This window comes from Bactrocera neohumeralis, chromosome 2 (genome assembly GCF_024586455.1).
Source record: "Bactrocera neohumeralis isolate Rockhampton chromosome 2, APGP_CSIRO_Bneo_wtdbg2-racon-allhic-juicebox.fasta_v2, whole genome shotgun sequence".
NCBI classification, from domain to species: domain Eukaryota; kingdom Metazoa; phylum Arthropoda; class Insecta; order Diptera; family Tephritidae; genus Bactrocera; species Bactrocera neohumeralis.
Window position 1 is genome coordinate 23448653 of NC_065919.1, and position 25084 is coordinate 23473736.

Genomic DNA, 25084 nt, shown 5'->3' on the forward strand with positions numbered 1-25084 from the left:
ATGCACACGCGTCGCATACAAACATATTTCATTTTGCTCAACATATTGGCAACACTGTCACAGCACACGCCGCGCCAGCAGTACCAACAAATTGCGTCAATTATTGTGTCAGCAACATCAATGGCACGCGACACAACAGCAACAACACACGTTTTAAGAGATTTTACTAACGTAAGAGCTACTAAACCAACAACAACAACAGCAGTAGCAGAAGCTGTGGCAAGGACAACATCCGCATCCGCTTTTGTTGATGAAGTGTTGCCGCATAATGACAGTGTTGCCACTACAACAATATTGCATGCAAAAGCCATTGACAGCAATGGTAACAGCAACAATAACTACAACAACAGCGAAGACTTTGCCCAGCTGATAGAGCGCAAATTGCAGGAAGAGCACAAGGCGGCACTGGCATCCGCTTCGTCAACGGTGAATGCAGCTGCTGCGCCGGACCGTTTACTCTCGCGCAAACGTCGTTATTTGATCTTTCCGGAGGGCAGCTCATTTCAATTGGGTAAGTCTGTTGCGAGTTGAAGTGTCACTGGACACAATGGCAGCGCTGCATGCGTGGGCTCATTTATGTGCATATGTATGTGTCTACGAAAGCTAAGGAGCGTGGTACAAAGTGAATATAAATGGATTTCAGGTAGCAAACAAACTGGGAATATTCAAACCGAAATCTAATTTCATATAATCTAATGTATTCACAGTTGTCATGAATGTCTATAGCTTTGAGGTATGGACATAAGTATAAATGCAGCTGTAGTTGATGGTTTTCAAGTGAGGCCTAGTAGTTATGTAAGTGGAGAAATAGTTTAGAAAATGAGGTGGAATAATGGGTTTTTCAATAAAGGGCGCTACAAATGTTTTTTTTTTTTTAATAAAACAAAAACGGATTCTTTATTCCTTTGAAAGCACATTGGATGTCATTATGTGTGAAACTCAATTTCTTTTGCATGGCCACCGCGGGCACGCTTGCAGAAGTACAGACGCTGAACGCAATTTTCGACAGTTTTCAAGCATAAATCGGCCGATACTGCTGCAATTTTAAGTTCGATATTCGTACGAAGTTCATCAATCGTCGCTGGCTTGACGTAGCCTCACAGAAAATAGTCTAACGACGTCAAATCGCATGACCGAGGCGCCCAATTGACTGGGCCATTTCGTGAGATAACACGTTCACCAAACTTGGTTTTCCATAAATCGATTGTGACGTATTGTCCAAGTCCATATCGTCCAATTCGGGCACAAATATTCGGTTATCGTTGAACGGTAGCGATTCCCATCCACAGTAACCTTTACAAGTTGTCGCTCAGCCCATTGCACGGACATACGACGATTCTGGTGGTCAAGCGGCTTCAGTTCTTGCGTCAATTTGATCTTGTAAGGATGTAGGCAAAGATATTATCGCAAAACTCGTCACAACGACGTCACCTGTGTCTCCAAATTTCGGTAGTAAATTTTTGTAGTTTCGACTCTTTGTTGGAACCTATGTCTTTCCATGATTAAATGGCAAACCTTACTGAAGATAAGTGTCAAAAGAGCGGGTAAAAATATGGCGTCGTTTGCAGGGACGGTCTGCTTTCCTCATGCACAATATAGCAGGGCCGGAATAATGAGTGGTTTTTGTTCGTCGAGAGAGGCCTTTACTTCTCAATTGCCTACTCAGTCCGAAGTAGTACTCGTACCAGTTGGCAAGAGTAATTCTGCGTTGGATTTCTGACATTGTTGTTGCTGTTAATACTGGTTCCAAGATAGACGAAATTATCTACGACTTCGAAGTTCAGTTTCCGGACACTTCATCAATAAAATCAATCATCAAGGTTTGATATGCTAAGCTTAGGCATGGTGAAATGAGCACCGACGACAGTGAATGCAGTGGTGTTGTTTTTATCGACGAAAACATCAAAAAGTCCACAAAATAATTTTGGATGAACATAAAGTGTAGTTGTTCGAGATAGCAAGCACTCTGGTGATATAAACTGAATCATACCATTCACCAATATTTGGGTATGAGAAAGCTCTGTGCAACGTGGGTGCACCGCGAGCCCCGCTTTGACCAAAAACAGCGACGTTTGTTGACTCAAAGCAGTATTTGGAGATGTTCAAGCGTAATTAACCCGACTTTTTGCATCGCTATGTGACAATGTATGAAATATCACTCCGAAGTCCAATCGACATTCTTACGAGTGGACTGCATACGATGAACTCCCTCCAAAGCATGGAAAAACACAACAGTCAGTTGGCAAAGTTATGACGTCTGTATTTTGGAATGCGCTTGGAATGATTTTTGTGAAGTATATTGAAGAATGCTCGCTGAGAAGAACTTTAGAGCAACTGCTGCTCCAAAAAGTTTCTGGACTGAAATGCTCAGAAAAGCTTACGTTTTTCGGCGGATATTCTGAAATCCGAAGAAAAACAACAAGATATTTCTTCGAGGAAACTAAGTTTAGGTATGCGCTTCAAAGGTTCAACTACTAATTTAATCCAACAGCTTTATTGCATTATATTATTATTACAACAACAACAACGGCACTTAATGTTTGCTTGGGGCATCGTTGTATTTTACAAGCAATTTATCAAACTCTACTCCACTTTATATACATATGTACATACGGTTTATATACGCTGCCATATTGGTAATCCAATGAAAAGTTAATGTAGCTACTCGTTGTATATCTATAAAATCAGAGTTGGTTTCGGAAAGTTTAAGCCCACTTGACTTTGTGTTTTACTGTGACGAATATCACTCAATATCCCCTCTCTTACTTTCCTCTCTTCTCTCTCTTGCCGCAGTTTATGATGGTATCTATGGCGTTGCGGATTACACCAACTACCTTATTCTCGGCATAACCGTTGCCTTGGCTTGGGAATTACCCAGTAAGCCACAAGGAGACGTTATCGAAGAAATCGCCACCCGTTTGAGAGAACCCGCAAACGACTTGCGGCGGAACGACACCGAATCACGCATTACTTATGTGGAGACGAAAACGCATTCAGCACAAACAACAAAACAACAAACGTTGCAACCGGCAAAGAGTCTACAACCAAACTACATCAATCTCATGACATTGACAAATCCGGCTGCAAGAAAGAGTGACGACTCCAAATATTACTACGCGAAAGCTACGGCCCGACTGCCGCCAGCTTTTCAGGCGCCAATGCATCCGAAATATTATTATTATAAGGGCAGCAATAAATATGATTACAATAACAAGAAAAATCATATGTTGCGACGTCCTACAGACAGTTACTACCGCACACAAGCGTCACGACGACCAGTTGGCGGTTATTATCGGCAACAGCCGAACGATTGGCGGCGCAAGGACCAACACTACTATGGTGGCGGCAATAAAAACAAGTTACACAAGAGCAACAACAAGAATAATAACTTAAGAACGCTGAAAGTGCATCCTTTCAACAAGTGGACGCCACAACCACAACAACAGCGTGTCTCTTCAATCTATAGTAACAGGCCTCAGGCGCAGAACGGGAGCAACCAATATCCCTGGTGGAATCTGGGATCGAGGTAAGTGCAGTGCTAAAGTGAAATCAATTGATGTTGAATGTGGTGATAGAGTGCGGCATGTACGAGTATGTCATGTGTTGTGAGGCATGTGAAAATGTAGTCTCGGCTGTCACAAAATGGTGCAGATCACATACAAGAATAAACATATCTACATACATATGTTGCATGCAGCAGAGAGTTTACTGTGCCGCAACTCAACTATAATTTGCGCTTGCAGGCATTTAAATCTTTTTTTTTGTATATCCGCGTCCACTTACCGTTTATTTTTGGTAACATAACAGAGACAAAAAAAGTAGAACCACTTTCATCAGTGCTACCAACAACTTATCGATATTTTCAGATTTTTTTTGAATTATTATTTGAAAACCTCAATCGATTAGGTTCAAGTTAGTTTTTTCTAACCATACTGCTTATACTTCTTAAGACCACTTCTCAGAAAATTAAAAAACCAATAACAGTTAACATTAGTACGACGAATGTACTCCATAATACATACGATCACTGTTGCTGAGTTTATGATAATCACTTAAGGGGTCGTAGACTGAATAAATCTGCCAGCAGTATTCCACTTAATAAAGAGTAGTTTTGATATCAACAAGGCTATAATATAATGCAAAAGCTGAACACATTCGTTTATCAGTTTCGTCATCCACACTTAGCAAATAAAACTTGGTCAAACATATTGCAAAAGTTTAAACACAAATGTCAACTGTATGTAAATAAAGTAAGGCTAGATTATACTGGCCGGCTATCATGTTATACAAAGACGTTCTGGTCCTTAGTAATGCCAAATGGAGATTCAATTTAATGCTGAACTGTTCGACGTACAGGACGTCAAGGCTTTTTGCGAACTTTAAGGGCTTTGGCTTTGAAACTTGGAATATAATATTAATAGTTCATCTAGTTGCAAAGCTCCTAGATATCTTTGGCGACTTCTACATAATTCCAGCGTCTTTCCCTGCCTACTTCCTTGCATGGATTTTCGTTACTTATGTCCATCCGGCCAGTAGGTTGTGATCTGTCACTAAGACTACAACCGCCCTGCAGTCCTTTCGAGACGTGTTTTTCTTCGAGGCTTTTGCACATAATCTTGGCGATCTTGTATTTCCTCAATGCATTCTTTCTTACTTTCATAGGACTGTCCACCCTTTCGAAAAGCACTTGTATATCGTTTTTACCAACTTCCTTATTTCCAGTACTGGTTCGGTAGCCAGATGCATAGCACTTTTGACAATCTCATCAGCTACTTCGTTTCCCGGAACTCATTAGTGGTCTCGAACCCTGTACATATACAGCCGCTTTCCGGCAGCGGCTACATTTACTGCTTCTGAAAACATTTTCTGACAATAGCCGCCTGGCTATCGACATCTATATTAATCTTCTTTGTGTTGTTTCTTGCGTTATTAGATATCTCAGCCCCTTTCCTAACAGCAAAGACTTCCGCATGAAAGCAATATTCCGAACCCATGAAGAGTCGCTTGAGTTCCAGCTCCAAACAGTAGATTCCGACTCACACTCCATAAGCCATTTTTGATAAATTAATATTGTAAGTTCCACTGGCGAGTCGCATGCTCCATCTACCCTCTGTAGATAAACAAGCCTGAGCGAGGCTATCTGAAATACCCCGGTTCGTCCATACATCATCAAGCCTTGCAGTACCATTGTCAAGCATAAAATATTCGTAATGGATTCCTGAAAATTATTTCCTATAGAGGCAACAATACCCAGCTTTGCGTTGAGAATTTCAAATAACACACTTTGTGTCTTTTAGAAAATTATCTCCACTTAGCGGATCAAGAGTCACATATTAATGACCTAATTTCTTAACAGTGTCATCTATCTCAATCTGTTTCATTCTCAGTATGTCTTTATCCAATATTATTTAGTTAATTTTTGATGTTTTCGTCTGTGACCAATTCTTCTAAGCAGTCACTGGGTCTTTTGTTGTTGTTGTTGTCGTTGTTGTTGATGTTGTGACGGTTATCTAGTCCCCGTTAGGATGGTAATGTTCAAATAAGTTGTCATCATCACTGCGTCCGTCGCTCTTTTGACCATACACAAATTTGTAAATAGTTTCCCCTGGAGAAGTGTTCAGATAAAACTTATCAAGAAACTATTTGGTTTCAGCAGATATTTTAATACGATATTATAATTGTTTCATATACAAAATAGTCAAGTCCACAGCTGTCGAATGGAATTATTGAACGGGTTTTCTTAAGTCTCTATTTCATGGCAAAGATCTAAACCCATCTAGTTCTGTGTCTGTTCTTGTAACCAAATTTCGCTAACTCTTTTTCGGTAATTATGACGATTTTCCACCCACAATTCTTCTTCTTTATTGGCGTAGATACCGCTTACGCAGTTATAGCCGTGTTTATAACAGTGCGCCAGTCGTTCTTCCTTTCCAAATGTAGCCAGGTCCTTCTCCATCTGGTCTTTCCAACGGAGTGGAGGTCTTCCTCTTTCTCTGTTTCCACCGGCGGGTACTGCGTCGAATACTTACAGAGCTGGAGTGTTTTATCCATCAGACGACATAACCTAGCCAGCGCAGCCAGTGTCTTTTAATTCGCTGAACTATGTCAATGTCGTCGTATATCTCGTACAGGTCATCGTTCCATCGACTGCGGTATTCGCCGTTGCCAATGCGCAAAGGATCATAAATCTTCAACAGAACCTTTCTGTCGAAAACTCGTAACGCCGACTCATCAAATGTTGTCATCGTCCATGCCTCTGCACCATATAGCAAGACGGGGATGATGAGTGACTTGTAGAATTTGGTCTTTGGTCGTCGAGAGAACTTTACTTCTCAGTTGCCGACTCAGTCCGAAGTAGCATCTGTTGGCAAGAGTTATTCTGCGTTGGATTTTGAGGCGTACCCCAGCAGCTGCACACTCTTGCAGAAGATTGTGCCATCTATATTCAACTCTGCAGCTTGAATTATTTTCTCCAGCAGTAGGAAGTCAGACATAGGAGGACGGAGCAACACCCATCTAAAATAAATAAATTCATCTAGTGATTAAAATTTGATGGAAGGAACGCGACACCCGACAGAAGAAAAGGAGTAGCACGTGTCATAACCTAAACCTCAGTTAGTTCGTGAGCAAAAATCAACCATTTGACCATTTGTGCTCAAATTCATTTTGTTTGGAAACTAAAATTGTGTTAAACATTTCCTATAACTGATACCTTAGCAGTAAATGATAGTCTCGAACTGATAATAATGACTATCATACACTCCCGCGGGTTGTATTTCCACTGAAGCGTAGCCGCTTCCTTACTCTTTTAAGCTCAATTTCTTCACTTAAATGGGCTTAAATACGCATGTTGAGGACTTTCATGTACACGCGTATAAAAACCTATATACTCAGCATATACATACATACATATGTATACATATCTATAAGTACAAGCTATGTGTTTTTTGTTTTCATTTTACAGACTATCGCATTCATTGCGTAGAAAACCAATTCCCTCAAGACGTATTGACAGTGGCACCAGTCAGCCAAAGCACCAACGACAACAAAAGCAACAACAAGGAACAGCTAAGCAACAACAACAAAAGCAAGCGCAACAAAAGCAAAAACAAGCCGCATCCGGATTTTATCAACAGCCACCTGCCACAGCACGGAAACATCGAATTTATCCGGTTTTCGGTAAGCGCAGCATAGCAGATGAGCCTGCAACGGCACAGACAGCTGCAGCAATGCACATTAACAACAAAAACAACAACAACATAAGCAGCAACAAAACTTCGCATAGCACAAATCATAGCGAAGAGCAAGAGTCAACGCCACATCGTCGCTATCGTCGCAGCGGCATCGCCGGCAACGAGTTGAGTCGCATGGAGCGCATACATGTACGCCATCATCGGCGAACACGGCAAACGCTCTACGAGAAGATTGAAAAGTATCTGGACAAGTAAGTGACACATTCATTCTAGCTGCAAATACATACATACTACATACATACATATACATAAGTGTGCGTACACATAAGACTTTTCCGTGTTTACCTCGCATTGCTTGCGTTGGCTCTGCCGCACGCCTCGCCCAAACTCTTAGTGAGAAATGTCGTAAACGTGCTGTTTGAAATGGCGATACATTTGCAAATATAGAATTTCATCGAGGAAAACGTGCTGGCATGGCTGCTTACATGGCCAACCATATATTTGGTAGTGTGCGTGTGTGTGTAAGTAAGCGTGGAAAAATTGCAAATATCTACAGAGTGGAGTAAAGACAGCAACGAGATTACTTTCAAGTCGATACATGGCATTAAGGTGATTTGTTTGATCTGCATGCAGCGATGTTGGCTTTTGCATTCACGACTTGCGAGCTATTAGGCTAAGGAGCAGTACTTACTACCCACGGCTGTGGCGTCGTTAAAGGCTAGACTATATAGAAAAAAGTAATGCAAATACGGGGGATGTTCAAGAAGCGCGTAGAAAATTATTAGCTTTAGTTAATTCAGCTAAGTTAAAAATGTACTTAGAATCCTAGCAAGGACAGATGAAACTCCAAGCTATTGGCTGCATACTAAAAATCATAACGAATAATTGTACTTCAAGCGAAGTTAAGGCCGACCCAGAATTTCGAGGGTGATCCATTTCAAAGCTTCCTACTTTTTTAAAGAAAAAACACGGAAACTTGAAATTTAATGGAGAATGTTTAATATCATTCAAAAGAACATTCTATGGCATTTATTTTTTGAAGATTAGCTCTTTCAAATGTCCACCGCGGCTACGTCTCAGAGGTTGCATCCGTTAAGCCCAATTTTCGATGAATCGTTTGAGCATTTCGACTGGTAACTGGCGGATGATACGCGTGATGTTTTGCTCCAAGGCCTGAATCGAAACGGGATTGTCCGCATAGGCTTTATACTTTACATATCCCCGCAGGAAAAATTCTAGCAGTGTTATATCACACGATCTTGGTGGCCAATCGACCGGCCCAAAACTTGAAATTATCTGTTCATCGAAGTGTTCTCTCAATAAATCTATTTATTGATGCAATGTGTGGTAAGCGGCGCCGACTTGTTGAAACCAAATGTCGCCGAGATCAGGCATCAAATATTTGGTAGCCATGATGGCGCGATAACGGTCGCTATTGACGGCTACGTTTTCACTGGCATCATTTTTGAAGAAATATGGGCCAATGATTCCACCGGCCCACAAACCACACCAAACCGTTGTTTGTTTTTGGATCAAATGACTGCTATTGAATCTCTTCAGGTTGTCTTTCGTCCCAAATGTGGCAATTTTGCTAGTTTACATACCCATTGAGCCAGAAAACGTCGGATCCTCTTGGAACTTTTCGCTTTCAATTTAAAATGTGCCAAGTCGTTTCATATGTCGGTCCGATTCGCTGCACACTGGGCAAGAACTATGCTAAACATTGTTATGATCCTCCAAATATCTCAGTCGAATTATTATTAGTATCAACTGTCAACTGTGGTTCCCGAACCCAAACCAAACCAAATCAATTTAATGATCAGGAACCCCATTGTTATGCTCAGCATAAAGACAAAGGTACAGTAATCAAGTCAATCTGCACATATCTGTCAGTACTTCAAGCACACTTCTATGTTCGTTCTAGTATTGAAGATTCTTCGAAAAACTTCATTTGCGGATTGATAGCAAAATCAACTCGAATAACCGTAAACCGCTATCAAATTATGTCACATTGTCTTCTAAATATTTAATTGACAAGTGGTTAATAGTCTCACTCATCATCGACTGCACGATGTAAGCGAAGACTACTCCACTTATTCAATATTATTAGTATTTTTGGAGAGCCTTAGGCATTTACAATGGATATGGATAATTAAGGAGAGTGGCGCCCAGGGTTTTTGAACAAGTTTAATCTTACTCGAACTGTAAACTATTAGGTTGGCAACTAACCACTTTTTCGTGCCTCTCCAGGCATTGAAGTCATAAGGAACCCAAGTCCACTGTTTCTGAAACATTTCCAGCGCAAGTAGTCGCTTTAAAAGGGCTTGACGTATTACCCCCAATGCTGAAACAAGCTCTTCTGCATTTGACATGGGTCCTGATCGAGCAACGTCTCCAGCTCAGCGTCTTCGAGGATTTTTGGCGTTCCTTCGCGCAGATGGTCATTAATATAGAAGTCACCGTCTTTAAAGCGACGAAACCAATCACGGCACGTTGCTTCACTTGGAGCAGCAACTCAGTAAACTTTTTGGAGTTCCCCATGCGCTTCAGCCGCCGATTTCTTTGAAAATCACCACGCAAATGTCGCCTATTTTTAAAAAGGAAATGTGCTGTTTCGACGGGGTCAGATAAAAGGGAGAAGGGTCTCAGATGTGTAGAGTTAGCGGGGCATGCAAAGAGGTGGCTGGTGTCATGCGCGTCTCATTGCACGCTAGACATATGTTTGATATGTCAAGGTCTATTCTGGATAAGTAGGAATTTAATCTGCTTTAATCTGCGTCACTCTTGTTTCTCGCGGCAACTCGAACTCTTCGTCTGCAATGGGGGGTGGTTTGACTGCAAGCTCCAACCGGTGAACAGCTACGCTCTTCGAACTTACTTTAACCCAAGATACCAACAAAACCGTGCTAGAACAACCAAATATGCTGAGTACTTGACCAGTTTTTCAAGTTTTAGACGCTACCACCCCTTTAATACATTTTCTTAAGTGCCCCAAAAACATTCACGTCAATATAAATACAATTGGTGCAGTATACTGCATTTTCCAAAACCGCAAGTGTAGCTTAGCCACTTCATTGGAACCAATCAACATTTGCCAATATAGCTTAGAAAAGTAAGGAAAAGTCTTGTTGATGCAACAACTACATACGGACAAACACAAATTGAAACGGGCAACATCATCTGCATATCGCTGGCAGTCATTAACGACAATCCTATTTGGCTGTATTTACGTAAAACATCCTGCTCTATATCGATCTGCAATGGCAAACCGGCAACGAGTAACCGGAAGTTGCAATGGAGCTGAGTTGCCAGCACCGAGAAGGTCGAGTAATGTAGCAAAGGAAAGAGAAAGTAATGAAGGCAAGATAACTGTATTTAATAAACGTACACAGTTTCAGTATCACTTGCAGAAAATCTTCTAAGTAAGGTCAAAGGGTAGAATTGCTTAAAATTGCTTTTTTCTGTACTAAACTCCTTCAGAGAATTCAGAGAGCTCTTCAATCGACTAAAAACGGGTTCCATTTCGATAATTGTTGACTTGTTTGCATTTCGAACTCATACAAGCATGTTCAAAGAGACCTGTTTAAAGTACACTTTTTTGAAAAAAATTCATACCCAAAATATATACCAAAATAATTCGAACGGACCCGCGAGAGATGTTGAGCTCTCTTGCCGTCTCACTAACATTTACCTGACGATTTGCAAAGACCATATTCTTCACTTTTTTTTTAGTATTTTCATCAGAGAGATTGAAGAAGAGGTCGTCCAGTATGAGGCATGTCCTCAATGATCTCTCGACCGTCTTTGAGGCTTTATACCACTCGTGGTCTTGTGTTTTTGAAACATCGTAGGCCGTTTCCAACATTCGCAACGATACCACACACGAAATTTGATTAGAAATACAAAAATATAACAAAATTGATTTTTTTGGAATTTCCCGCGGAATTTAATTACAATTTCCGGTCCTTTTTTGTCACAATGTATATATAAATTATCATCCTAGCGAGCTGAGTCTCTCAGTTTTTGAAATATTTATCTGATATTATGCACACGTCTTGTTCTCACCAAGAAGCTGCTCATTTGTCGGAACCGCCGATATTGAACTACTATAGCATATACATTTCCTATAAAGTGAACGATCAAAATAAAGTTCTTGTATGGAAACCTATTTTATTCGACCAGATATCTTCACAAAATCTGGCATAGAATATTATACAAAGCAACAGCACATTCTTCGAACAAATTATTTAGATCTGATCCCTGCAGCATATATTATATGCAAATATACGCCGTCCGATCAAAATCTTGTATGGAAAAATTTCTATTTTTAAAGAGTATTACAGCTCTGGTGTAACCGAAGTTGACGCTTTTTCTTGTTATACATATATATATTTTAATTCCAAATCGGCTTTCTCTACATTCTTTGTTGCACCGACTTCTACTGGCGGTTTCATTTGCTAATACGTCAACAGCTTGATATTAACACAAGCTTCTGAAAAAATAATGGTTGAACAAATTCTACAGACCATGTCACAGATTGGGGGCCTACATACTATGGGAAAGAAATAGGACTGATTTTCTTCCGCCGCGACTGTACTTCGGAGCGTGCGCACACCGACTGGATTCGGTAGAAGGCGTTCCTAGCTAACGAACAGCTGATCAGTTGCCACCGAGCACCTGGAGAGTCAGGACAAACATTTCGCGCGACGGTTACTGTGAGTGGTGCAAGCCGATAATGCAGCGTTCGTTAGAGCATAGATACGCTTTTAAATTCTGTGTGAAACTCGGTAAATCTGCTTCAGAGACATTTGATATGATCAAGCAGGATGTTACTTTAGCAAGAAGTGGTGTGTTTCGGTGGCACCAGGCCTTTTTGGAGTGCCGGGAGGAGGTCGCTGATGAATGAACAAATCCGAAGTGAAAGCGATGTTCATTGTCTTTTTTGACATCATAGAAATCGTCCACCATGAATTTATTCCTCCTAGACAAACCGTCAACGCCAAGTTTTACGTAGAAGTCCTCAAGAGACTCAAACGAAGGGTCAATTGTGTCCGACAAGACATCGCAGCCGATTGGAAGGTGCACCACGACAACGCCCCGGCTCACACCGCCTTTCTTGTGAACAGCTACCTAACCAAGACCGGCATCTTAACGCTTCCGCAGCGACTCTACAGCTTTAGCAAGAAGTGGTTGGCATTTCCGCCTCGGCTAAAAAATTCGCACCAAAGACCCAGTTTAAAGAGGCATTGGCTTTTCGATGATAACCTTTTTGTTTTCAGGGAATCGAATGATGCGCTTAGTTTCACGAAGACTTTCTTTAAAGTATTTCTGTTTCTCGACAGCAAGTCAGTAAAAATGCGCCGTCAATGTCAAAATAAAACTATAATTGATTTAGAAATATAAAATTTCAGTCACCTTGAATTACAGTAAGCCTATGGAATTTTAAAGCATTTTGAATTTTAGAAGCGCTTGGCCTTGACAAAAACAATGCAAACTGCATACATACTTTGGTACAAACTTTTGCAGTTTTTGCATGACGACTATCAAAAGCGAAACAATCACAGTAATTGCCAATCAATTTTCAATTTGTTTCACTCGAAATAATAAAACTATTTGATTACGCAATGCTAAAATGCACATGGGAGTATACCCAATAGATCGTAAGATACATACTCCCGTATTATACCATATAAATACTTATATGAATGTGTGTGTGCATGCAAATGATGATGCACCTAAAACTGTATGGCAGAGCAATCAGATGCGATGAAAGTAATCATTACAAAGGTTTCTACATGTATATGTGTATTTGTGTATGGTGCATAGTATATGTGAAGAGATATGTGCAGCTACTAGCAGCGATTGTCTTCAAATTCATGGCTTCACAATTTTGATTCAGTTGTCAGCAGGAATTACTATCATGTAACATGAGTGAAATTTCATAGTAAGCCATTGACAAAAGACAAACTTCAAATGGCTTGCAATCTATATATGATACACTATATGCACACATACATACATACATATGTGCACATGTTTCTACAAAATGGTTTTATCTTGCATCAGATAAACGTTTGTTATGTGCATCTGTGGGCTGAAGATGGAATTGATCATATCAACATTTCAGATTACAACAAAGTGTCATACTTCGTGGGAAAACGAACTAGTACCGCACTGGTTCAGTTTTGAAACTTTCAACACTAGTACTAGTTCATTATACTCTACACAGGGTATACGAAATTCGTCACGAAGTTCTTAACACCCCAAAAGAAGCAGTATAATTTATGTATATGTATGTAAATGATCAGCGTGACGACCTGAATCGCTTTAGCTATATCCGTCTCTTTGTCTATCTGTATATACGCGAACTAACTTCATTTTTTGAGATATCGACCTGAAATTTTCTACACGTTCTTTTCTTCTTGCGAAGTTAGTCCTTTAATGAAACCGCCGGTATAGGACCACTTTGGGACAGAGCTGTCATACAAAAGAACCGATCGAAATCAAATCTGCAAAAGGAAAATTTTTTATCTGGCAAAGTATCTTCAAGAAATGTTGAATAGATTTTTATTCGAAGCTTTGCTTCAATATCAGAACAAAACTTGCTGTAGCCTCACAGGAAATAGTCTAACGGCGTCAAATTACACGACCGAGGCGGCCAATTCACTGGGCCATTTAGTGAGATAACACTTTCATCAAACTTGGTTCTCCATAAATCGATTTTGACATTAGCTGTGCGGCTCGCGGAGCCGTCCTGTTAAAACCACATATTGTCCAAGTCCATATGATCCAATTCGGGCCAAAAATATTCGGTTATCATTGTGCACAGTAACGATTCGATAAACCGCATCAAATCGTATTTTTTTCGGGATGCAATGGTGACTCTTGGAATACTACTTGTAGATTTTGTGTCTGACAAATAACACATATTTTGCTTATTGACCAAGCCATTCAGCCAGGAATGAGCCTCATCTCTAAGATTATTTTTCGATGAAAATTCCGACCATTTTCAAGTTGTTGCTCAGCCCATTTCACGAACATAAGACGATTGTGGTGGTCAAGCGGCTTCAGTTCTTGCGTCAATTTGATCTTGTAAGGATGTAGGCGAAGATCTTTTCGCAAAATTCACCACAACGACGTCACAGAAATGCCCAACGCTTGAGAACAACGTGTGAGAGACTGATTTGGGTCTTTCTCAATTGATGCGCTAGCGGCAGCAATATTCTTGACACTACGGGCGCTTCTTTATTTAACTGGCACGGGAACATTTTGTACTGTGCCTGTGGATTCCAATTTTTTCACCAGACGCTCAATAGTTGATCTGAAAGGACGATTATGACGACCATAAATTGGACGTAGCGCTCTTAAAATTGATAATAAGTTTTTATAATTTCGACTCGTTATTGGATCGTATACTTTCCATGATGAAATCTCAAACCTTACTACAGAGAAATGCCAAAAGAGCGAGAAAAAATATGGCGTCGTTCACGAAATATGAATGAGATCTCCGAATATATTATTCAGATGGCACCACTATGAGCTGACTGCCATACGAACTGACCTATCAAAACCAAGTCGTTGTATGGAAATCTATCCTACAAATGAAGATAATGTCCGTTGTCAGTCGTCTGTTTAAGCGTAGTTTATATTAAGGCTAAGGTTTATCTGCTATACACCTAATGATACTTCATCTCATATTTTTTCGTAGACTTGGCCTGTAAGTGTAACAATCGCAGTATACCAGCTCACAACTAGAAAAATTCTATAAATATTATTTTACGGTAAATGTTACTCGTATCGTCTGCCAAAGTGCTCAAGTTGCGCCGACCAACCGAAGCCACTGGGTTTATGAATTTAATTTTTTTCAAATTTTATATCTTCCTTCTTTTTTGTGAACCTAAAGGTTCAAACGTAAACTTACATAAAGTTCTAATATAGCTGCGTATAAAGAAATTTGCACACTCAACCGGCTTTTCTTACAAATTTCCAATGTCATGTGACGCTTGAAATGCTCTGCAACTCAACTGCTTCTGACATTGCTGTCAAAACAACTATTCCAAATGAAAAAGAATAGGCAAAACCATATTGTTAGAGAAAGCGACTGCTACAAGAGTATCTTCTTTGCACAAAACAATTAAAAAGATAAAAAAGATTAGAAACTCTTACAAGAACAAAGTTAATAGAGAGTATAAGCTTAAATCAGCATGGATTGGTACAGCTTGTTCAATCAATCAGACACCGACTTAGTAAGTCAAAGCAGCAAAATTAACCAGAATCTCTCTTTTCGGTTGACAGATGGTAAACAGACTTTTCTGTGCTACGGAAATCATCTTAACGCTAAGGTGATTTCTTTTTTTGATCAAAGAATGAGGGAGTCATTTCCTATAAGATGACACAAAGTTAAAACATGTATTTACATCCGTAAAATAAAAATGACGTAGCTCTTTGGTCTATTTGTTTAGATCAGACTATCTTACTGGATCTAATTTTCACAGTTCAGGCTCGAATTAATTTCAGCGATGTTGTCTAATAGTTCAGATGAGCTCTTATATTATATTATATTATAAGCCGAACAACTTCTGATTATTGAGCAGCGCTTGCTGAGCTCATGGGGGATCCATAAAACCAGCTTTCTAGCAAGCTCATCAGTTTTGTTGTTTCCGGCTATTCCGCCGCGATCGTTAACCCAAACAAGACGAATAACAAAGGAGCCAGAAGTTATGGACAGATAGGTTCGATACTCCTTGACTAGTCTTGAGCGCACCTATCAGCAAGCTCAAAGCCTATATAGCCGCCACAGTATCAGAGTGAATAAACTCCTCTCTGAAATAAACTACACTTTAGATAAGTACATCTACTATTACCGTGATGACAGCCATCTTCGCCTGAAAGACGCTACAGTTGTCTCATAGCCTGAAACTGGAGTAGATGAAGAGCTCACGACAGAAGACTCCACCGCCTACCCTCTCTCTAACTTTGGGCCCAACCATAAAAAAGTTACCGTGATTGAAGAAATATTTTAGTAAAACTCCATTAACATTATAGTAACTCTTTATATGCTTAATTTATTTATTTATATGCTTAATTTATTTATTGTATTTAAATAATTAGAAAATGTAATTTTTATTTTATTTTACAGACTTGAAATACCAAACAGCCATCACTGCATTTTGCGCGCTCTCTGCGAGACTGGACAAAAATCTAATGAGCGCACACCCGGCACTTTTGTTGGTGAACTAATGCGCGCGCTTTTTACAATACCCGAAGCTTTGGATGAGGACATAATGGAGAATCGAATACATTACAAAGATAAACGCAAAAAGTATGACGCGGCCAATGTCGCATCGGGTCATGCTATACCTTTTTGAAAGCTCATTTCACGCGCTAACACATGTTTGATTGATTGTCGTTTCTTTTAAGTCGTTCGTGAGTTATAGCGTCGCAAACATGGAGCAAAATAAAGAGAAAATACGGCATATTTTACAGTACTAGATAAAGGCAAAAATGATCTCAAGCTGCCAAGTGCAGTTTATGGACCCGATACTCTGTCACAATCGCTCTGGAAGTCTGGTGTAGAGGTGGTCAATTCGTTCAATAACAGAAATATTATATGGAATAATATTGACCTTTCAAGATACTTAGTTGGAAAAATAAAAGTTAAATACGAAAGAATATCACCCATACTCTTTTATAAAGAAAACACTTGTTGAGTCCTATTTAAAACTTTTTTTATTGAATTATTAAGCCATTATCATTATGAATGCTGAGTTCCAAATTATTTAGCTCTGTTTCTGTCCCATTAGCCATGAGAGCACATTAAACGGACACGCATTCTTTAGTTGGTGGTCACATGTTTCGTAATCGGCTTGCACAATGCGACTGTAATCGTCTTCTAGGCCAGTTTTTGTTGGAAATCTGTGACGAAAGAAGTATGTGTAGGTTAGGTAAAGTTATCCTTATTTTGTGTCAAATATTATTATTTAAATATTTTTTAAAAGCGTGATAAACCAATAACTAAGACATTCAATTTTAAATTCCATTTGAAACTTTGACTATCCAGTATACAAATCAAGAATGAATTAATATATCAGGATAAAACGCACGAATGGCGCTCTTGAGCTATACCACCTTATGACCAAATTTTTTCCAAATCCAACAAAAACTGTTCAAGCCCTAGGTACTGAATATGAGGACTAAATGCTTATAGTTGGTTTTTTACCGAAAATATCGGTCATTGTATGAGATATATAATTGAAATTCAAAGATAATCCTTTCCTGATAGTAGTATTTCTGTATGTTACAAATGTGCTGAATCGGGTCAATACTGAAGCGATGATAGTAGCTCCCTTATAAAGGGAGATTTTTTCAAAACGACGCTACAAAAGTAGACCGATAGGAACAGAAAATGACGTCATAGTCTTTTCCGTTCTTTTGACACTTCTCTTCAGTAAGGTTTGCCATTTCATCATGGAAATATATACGATACAACAACAAGTCGAAATTATTAAAATTTATTACCGAAATTCGGATTCAGTGGCCTCATTTTAAGAGCGGTACGTCCAATTTATGCTCGTCATAATCATGCTGTTAGATCAACAATTGAGCTTCTAGTGGAAAAATTTTAATCCACACCCACAGTGCCAGTTTGATAAAGAAGTTCCCGTAATGTCGAGAATATTGCTGCCGCTGGCGCATCAATTGTGAAAGATAGAAATCAGTCTCTCACACGTCGCTCTCAAGCGTTGGGCATCTCTGTGACGTCGTTGTGGCGAATTTTGCGAAAAGATGTTGGCGTACATCCTTACAAGATCACGCAAGATTAACGCAAGAACTGAAACGGCTTGACTACCAGAATCGTCGTATTTTCGTTAATTGGGCTGAGCAACAACTTGAAAATTATCCGATGAGCCGATGAGGCTCATTTCAGGCTGAATGGCTACGTCAATAAGCAAAATATGCGTTATAGGTCAGGCAGCAATCCACACGTACTCCATGAGTTATGATTGCATCCTGGAAAAATTTCATTTGTTGCGGTCTATGGGCCGGCGGCATCATTGGGCCGTACCTCTTCCGTGATGATCAAGACCGGCACGTTACTGTGAATGGAAATCGCTACCGCTCAATGATAATGAAATATGTATTTTTGGCCCGAATTAGATATTGACATGGACAATATGTGGTTCCAACAGGACGGTGCCACAATCCACACAGCGAATGTCACAATCGGTGTATTGAAAACCAAGTTTGGTAAACGTGTTATCTCACGAAATGGCCCAGTCAATTGGCCGTCTCGATCGTGCGATTTGACGCCGTTATACTATTGCTACGTGGGGCTACGCGAATTCTATGGTTTATGCTAACAAGCCAGCGACGATTGATGAACTTCATTCGAATATCGAACGTGTTTTTTCACAGAAATAAAAAAATTCATTGATATTCCAAACTGTTTTTGTTTTATTTAAAATTTTTTATTTGTATCGCACTTATTGAAAACCCCGGTACTAGGTACTTTCCTGGCTTTATTCCTTGCAAGTTACAAGAGTATGAAATGTTCGGTTATACCCGAACTTAGCTCTTCCTCACTTTTTATATTTTAAATTAATTTATTTTATTTTCTTAATTTATATTATTAGTTTTTCAATAAATTCAATTTCAATTTTTTTTTACTTACGTAAACATTACACGGAGTATATCCTGCGCTAATGAGTATCCTGGTGGCAGCAAAAATCGTTTGCAATCGCAGATTGCGCGCATAATACAGGACTTCAAGTCTATACCGAGGCTGTAAGATGACGAAAATTATAAAAAAATCTCCATCTATTGCAAGAAAAATAATCGTGATTAAGGACAATATATATACAAGGATAAAAGGCGTGCTAAGAAAATTAACTTCCAAATATATATTTTTATATCTCTAGAAGTCCTGCTGGAATGCAGATGACAGCCGATTATATTAAACATTTTCAGTGGCTAATTGCTCATTTATTATACCCTGAACAGGGTCACGAAGTTTTCGAAAAGCTGCTCATTTGTCGGAACTGCCGATATCGGACCACTATAACATATAGCTGCCATACAAGCTGAACGATCGGAATCAAGTTCTTGTATGGAAAACTTTTGCATTTGACAAGATATATTCACGAAATTTGGTATAGATTATTTTCTAAGACAACAATGTAATCTCCGAAGAAATTGTTCAGATCGGTCAACTATAGCATATAGCTGCCATACAAACTGAATGATCGGAATCAAATGCTTGCATGGGAAACTTCCTCATTTGACGATATATCTTCACGAAATTTGGTATGAGTTATTGTTCATAGAAATAATATAATATCGGAAGAAATTGTTCAGATCGGCTTACTATAGCATATAGCTGCCATACAAACCAAACGATCGGAATCAAGGGCTTGTATGGAAAACTTTCGCATTTGACGTGGTATCTTCACGAAATTTGACATGGATTACTGCTTAAAGTAATAATAATCTCCGAAAAAATTGTTCAGATCGGATTACTATAGCATATAGCTTCCACACAAACTGAACACATAGTTACTAAAAGAAATGCACCTGTGTAGGGTATATTAGCTTCGGTGCAGCCGAAGTTAACGTTTTTTCTTGTTTTTATTAGAAATGGGTACTGTTCTATAATAATAATTGCGGATAAAAAATAGAGGAAAAATATCTAACAAATACGTCATTTCAATCGCCTGACAAAATCTAGAGGAAATCTTAAAGAAAATCTTATTTATTCTATTAATAGCAATGAACATATAAGTTAAGGAAAAAATTTTAGACCCTACATCGCCGTCCAGCTCACACTCTATCGCCTTGCCTCTCTTCTTTTCTCACTCATTTCTCCCAAACACTTTTCTGAAACTGAGAACTTAGGAAACAAGCTTTTCCTTGAATACAGAATAAACTTAGGAACAATCCGATATCTTATGATACCTCAATATTTTTAGAACACTCTTTCAATTTTAACCAATATTAAAGACTTTATCACAATGAAACACTCACATATTGCTCAAACCGTGCAGCTGATGATACAGTTGTCTGCGATCGCGATAATTATGATAATGCTTCCACTCATAATGATCTTCTAGTTCAGGAAAATGCATATATAACGGTTCTATTTCATCCAACTCCTCTAAAACATCAATAGAGCTCAGATCGGCTTCATTAAAATCATCACTTCCCAGCGGTTTAGGTTCTTCGGCATTTTCCGTATCACGTTTCCAGCGACTGCCTTGGATGAACCCGTCTCCCGCAGCTTGCGTATGCTCCCATTGTTGCCACTTATTGGTGTTTTTCTGCCATTTCTTGCTTGACGTCCATGGCAGCGGCGTAGTTGTCCATTTACTCCACTTCGTGTCTTGAGACAACCAATGGGGCTGCTTGTCGGGCCATTGCTTTGCGGGTGACCACTCATAACGCTGCGCATAACCAGGTGCGCCATACTTGGACCATTGCTGCCACTTATATGGCTGTGTGTAGTATTTCGAAACAGGTGAGGTTGGTGGCGCTGCAGGCGCTACTGGCACTATTAAAGGTTCCACAGGCTTCGTATCCACCCACAACAATGGCCGATTCGACTCGTCGATACGTTGCACTTTCGCCGGTTTTGCAGCTGGTTTGCCTTTGTACCTTATTAACGAACCCGGAATTTGTATTATAAGCGGCGGCGTGGGACCCTTCGGTTTAGGTTTCGGCGTAGTCGTCGGACGTAAACGTTTCGGTATTAGATCGAGGCGACTAGTAATCATGGGATAATAAAGAGCCATTTCTATATTGAAATTGAAACCACTAGGATAGGTCGCTAGCAATTTCTTACCAAGTTGCATTGTAAATTTTAGACGAGTTTTAGCTGGTGCGAGAAGAAAACGTTTTTTGCGTGAAAACACACGCTCCACGATCGGCCGTAATGTGGTGGTACCTTTGCCAGCTCTGAAGGTGTTCAGCGAATTCGTGTTGCATGTTTTGGGGTTAAGCCCCTTCTTAGTTGACGCGTTTGTGGAATTTATTTTCGGTAAGTTCGTTTTTGGTAATAAGTTTTGGAACACTGGTTCAGTAAAATTTTGTGCCTCCACGCTTAGGCTACCGAAAAGCAGCAATAAATGCAGAAAACCGTACGCTGGCGTTAATTTCATTTTTTCCACGACTTTTCCTCCTACTTGTGAGCCATACGTACTTTTCGTTCGACTAAAGATATAAAACTACTTGCTGTGGAAACTTCGAAACTATCAAGAACTCAAAAAATTCGGCACAATTTTCGGCACTCACTTAACGGCATTTTTGTCGTAATTTAATCGCTTTTTATTTTCACTACTTTCTTCTCCTTATATTCTTGTTTGGATTAAACGAATTGATCACACCAACGAAACTTGCACTCAACACTAATTGAGCCATCATAAATTAAATTTTATGTACCGTATACTGATTATACTCATTATTATTGACATAAACCATTTACAGCTAGTTGACATCTCTCTTTCAATCGACTGTTAATAAAGTTGTCAACAAACGCCTTTGATACTCCAATAACCCAAATATTTCAACCGAAATCATTTTTCCAGTACATCGGCTGTAAGTGGGTGTGGGTTTTATTCAAACAGCGTTTCACATACTAAATCAGTTACTTTTTGTACTTTATAACGATCATTTCGACAGTCAATATGTCTTGGAAAGGGATTTGTGTGATACTCATTGCATTACTGCTCGACCGCACGAATGGTTTGATTTATCCAAACCAGTCGACCTCTTTAGGTGTAAGTATATTATACAATTCCTCTACTCTCCTTTTTCGTACTACAATAACTTTAAATTCTCTCTCTTCCTCAGCTTGTTCACTCCGTTTCTTATCCGGTTGTGGAGTACCTTCCTGAGCGTAGCATACTCATAGATTGGTGCTTTCAAATGTCCTATAATTTACCGGGTTCAGTTTCGGCTTTTTATAACATACCAATTTGGCCGGGAATACAAAATCCGAAACCGCGAGATAAACGTAGTGTGGACAGCGATAATGATAGTCTGGAAGTGCAAAAACATTTGCAGTGGTTAGATAAATATGATCGCAAAATAAATGTAAATCAGCACCCGATGGACTTAACGGCTGGAGAGCTCTATCAGGGCATTGAGGATTACTTTTCCAGGTATATTACTTAGGTAAAATTAAGCCTAGACGCAGATTCGAGGTTGAGAAATGTTTCAGGGGTGAGAATGCTACGTTTGATGAGAATTCGGTCTGTGTTGGTTACGTACGTGCGATGGTTTTTGGAATTTACGGTAACTGCTGCTCCTCGGACCGGTTATCAAAATATTCGGGTGTATTCCTAAAATTTTATTCTAAAAACGGCTTTGAAATTCTAAAAATTTGTTACAGAAATTAATAGTGTAGTTTTCTAGCGATCTGTGCTAATCCTTAGATTATTCTTTAAGGTTCAACAGGTAAACAATACATAGGCTGTAAGTGACGAAACCATTTCGCCATCCACATAATTTAGTTGGTTTGCTTAAGAGCGCTTACCCAGAGCGTCGTTTCATTGTGCTGAATAGCTAGAAGTCACACGGAGGTTAATCAGCGAATACAGTGGTAGCAGCAAGATATTGGTTGAAAATTTAGGGAAAAAATCAAGATTCAATACTGCATCGACGGTGGATTATCGTAATGCAAAAACGAAGAGTCGTCGGGCCAAAATCTCGGCCTATTTTTACGAATAGCTTCGCGCAAATAACGCATAACACTCAAATAGTAATTCTTGTTGACGATTTGCCCGGTCAAAAAAAATTCGGAGTGCACCACACCTTGATAATCGAAAAACTGTCAACATAATATTGATTTTTCGTTTTTTCGGCTTCCACATAAGCTTAAATCCAAGATTCATCGCCAGTAATAATACATTTCAAGACATCCTGGTAGGATTGTTTCACAGACGTTAACGCGACGCTGTTTTTCGAAAAAATTGCGTGATTTTGGAACCAAATGAGGTTTTCACGGATCTTTCTAATATTCCAATTATGCCAGTAAGATCTCTAACAGTTAATCATCGATTCTCCAGCACCTATTCCTTTATTTTATTTTCGTGTTGTCAGTCCATCTTCCTTTCGGATTTTGGCGCCAATTGGAGATTCCAAGTGCAGCCAGGACCTTCTCCACCTGTTCTTTCCAACGGAGTGGAGCTCTTCCTCTTCCTCTGGTTTCACCAGCGGGTAGTGCTTCAAATGCTCTCAGAGCTGGAGTGTTTTTATCCATTCGGACGACATAACCTAGCCAACGTAGCCGCTGTCTCTTAGTTCTACAGTTCTTGTACAGCTCTTCGTTCCATCGATTGCAGTATTCGCTGTTGGCAATGCGCAAAGGACCATAAATCTTCCGCAGAACCTTTCACTCGAAAACTTGTAACGTTTTGTCATTGCAGGACGGGGATGATGAGCGTCTTGTAGAATTTGGTCTTTGTTCGTCTGGAGGGGACTTTACTTCTCAATTCCTACTAAGTCCGAAGTATCCCCTGCTGGCAAAAGTTATTCTGCATTGGATTTCAAAGTGGACGTTTTTGTTGGTATTAATGCTGGCTCAAAGAGAAACGAACTTATCTACGACTTCCAAATTATGACTATAAGCAGTGATGTGAGCACGCTTTCTTTCGACCATATTCTATAAAGAAGCTGATGTATTCTCCTTATCAGTTCTTCGCCGCCGTATTTGAATAGCTCAGCCGGCAACCCATCGACCTCTGCCGCTTTGTTGTTCTTTAGCCGGGTAATTGTTATTCGAACTTCTTCTTAATCGGACAATGGAACGTCTGCTTCATTGTCATCGATTGGGGAAACAGGTTCACCATCTCCTGGTGTTTTATCTGCCATTCAGCAGGCTGACACCCTCTATAATTTCAGTATGCTATGGGCATCGCTCGCTATATAGATCACTTCTCGGGGTTCTACAAGAGTATGTTCCAAGCATCTTTTCGTAGAATTTTCGAGCATTACCGCTGTCAGCCAGGTTGTCTAGCTCTTCGTACTCACACATTTGGGCTTCCCTCTTTTTTTGTCCACAAAAGCGTCTCGCTTCCCTCTTCAACTCCGGGATATATATTCTATCCTGCACGTGTAGTGGGAGATTGTAATGTTGCGAGATAAGCAATCTGTTGAGTAATTTCACTCATCGAAAAATCGCAGAATATATTTTAGAAAGACAAGCGTATACTAAACACACAGATGTCACTGAAAGTCATACAAACCTAGAAACAAATATTTCGACGAATGGATTTTCACGCGAAATTTAAATTAAAAAGCCTTGCGTAGCAAAATTAGAACATATGCTAAGTATCATGAATCATTATAGGATTACCAGGCCTTCACAATTTGCTCTATTCTGCCAATCAACCTTCTAATTAATCACATTTCCGGTACCAACATACGATTCTCTATTTTTACATTGTATAGTAGTTTTTTTAATCAGCTTATTTTTCATGAACTAAGATGTATTTTTGATCAAACCATTTTCCAGCTTCGGCGTACATGAAACCTGTCTTCTACGCAGCGTTTGCGAGCTAGCACAGCATCCATTTGACGATGACCATCATACAATTCTCACGGAGCTATTGACATTTATACTGACGTAAGTAGAGTAGCCGGAGTAAACCAACTCAACCAAATACAATACAACTAAACAAAATTTATTATTTTTGTAATCATTAGGCCATCTCTGCATCAAGGTTTCACCAAACACGAAAAAGTTTACCGGGAGGCGTACGAAGCTGCCGAACTACATGGGTTTTTAGGTGAAAATTGTACCGCTCTATATTCCGAATGCGAAAAAGATATTTTAAGTGTTGTAACTAAAATTATATTAATAAATGATTGATGAATGAAACCAATACTTACACAAATTA

General features: G+C 39.5%; 3 protein-coding genes across 3 annotated transcripts; 2 read left to right on the forward strand and 1 right to left on the reverse strand.

Moving 5' to 3' along the window:
• LOC126751239 (protein kinase 4) lies at positions 1-16960 on the forward strand. Its single transcript, XM_050461324.1, has 5 exons — positions 1-511; positions 2794-3526; positions 6965-7444; positions 16333-16515; positions 16939-16960. Exons 1-5 carry the CDS (start codon positions 1-3, stop codon positions 16958-16960), a joined length of 1929 nt encoding a protein of 642 aa, XP_050317281.1.
• Positions 16910-21840, reverse strand: LOC126751678 (uncharacterized). The gene is made up of 3 exons (XM_050462132.1): positions 20214-21840; positions 18865-18975; positions 16910-17108 (listed from the first exon to the last, which is right to left on the reverse strand). Exons 1-3 carry the CDS (start codon positions 21341-21343, stop codon positions 16973-16975), a joined length of 1377 nt encoding a protein of 458 aa, XP_050318089.1. The 5' UTR covers positions 21344-21840; the 3' UTR covers positions 16910-16972.
• On the forward strand, positions 21772-25056 carry LOC126751240 (uncharacterized). The gene is made up of 4 exons (XM_050461325.1): positions 21772-21961; positions 22035-22345; positions 24700-24810; positions 24891-25056. The coding sequence occupies exons 1-4, from the start codon at positions 21869-21871 to the stop codon at positions 25054-25056; spliced, it is 681 nt and encodes a 226-aa protein (XP_050317282.1). The 5' UTR covers positions 21772-21868.
• The last annotated feature ends 28 nt before the right edge of the window (positions 25057-25084 follow it).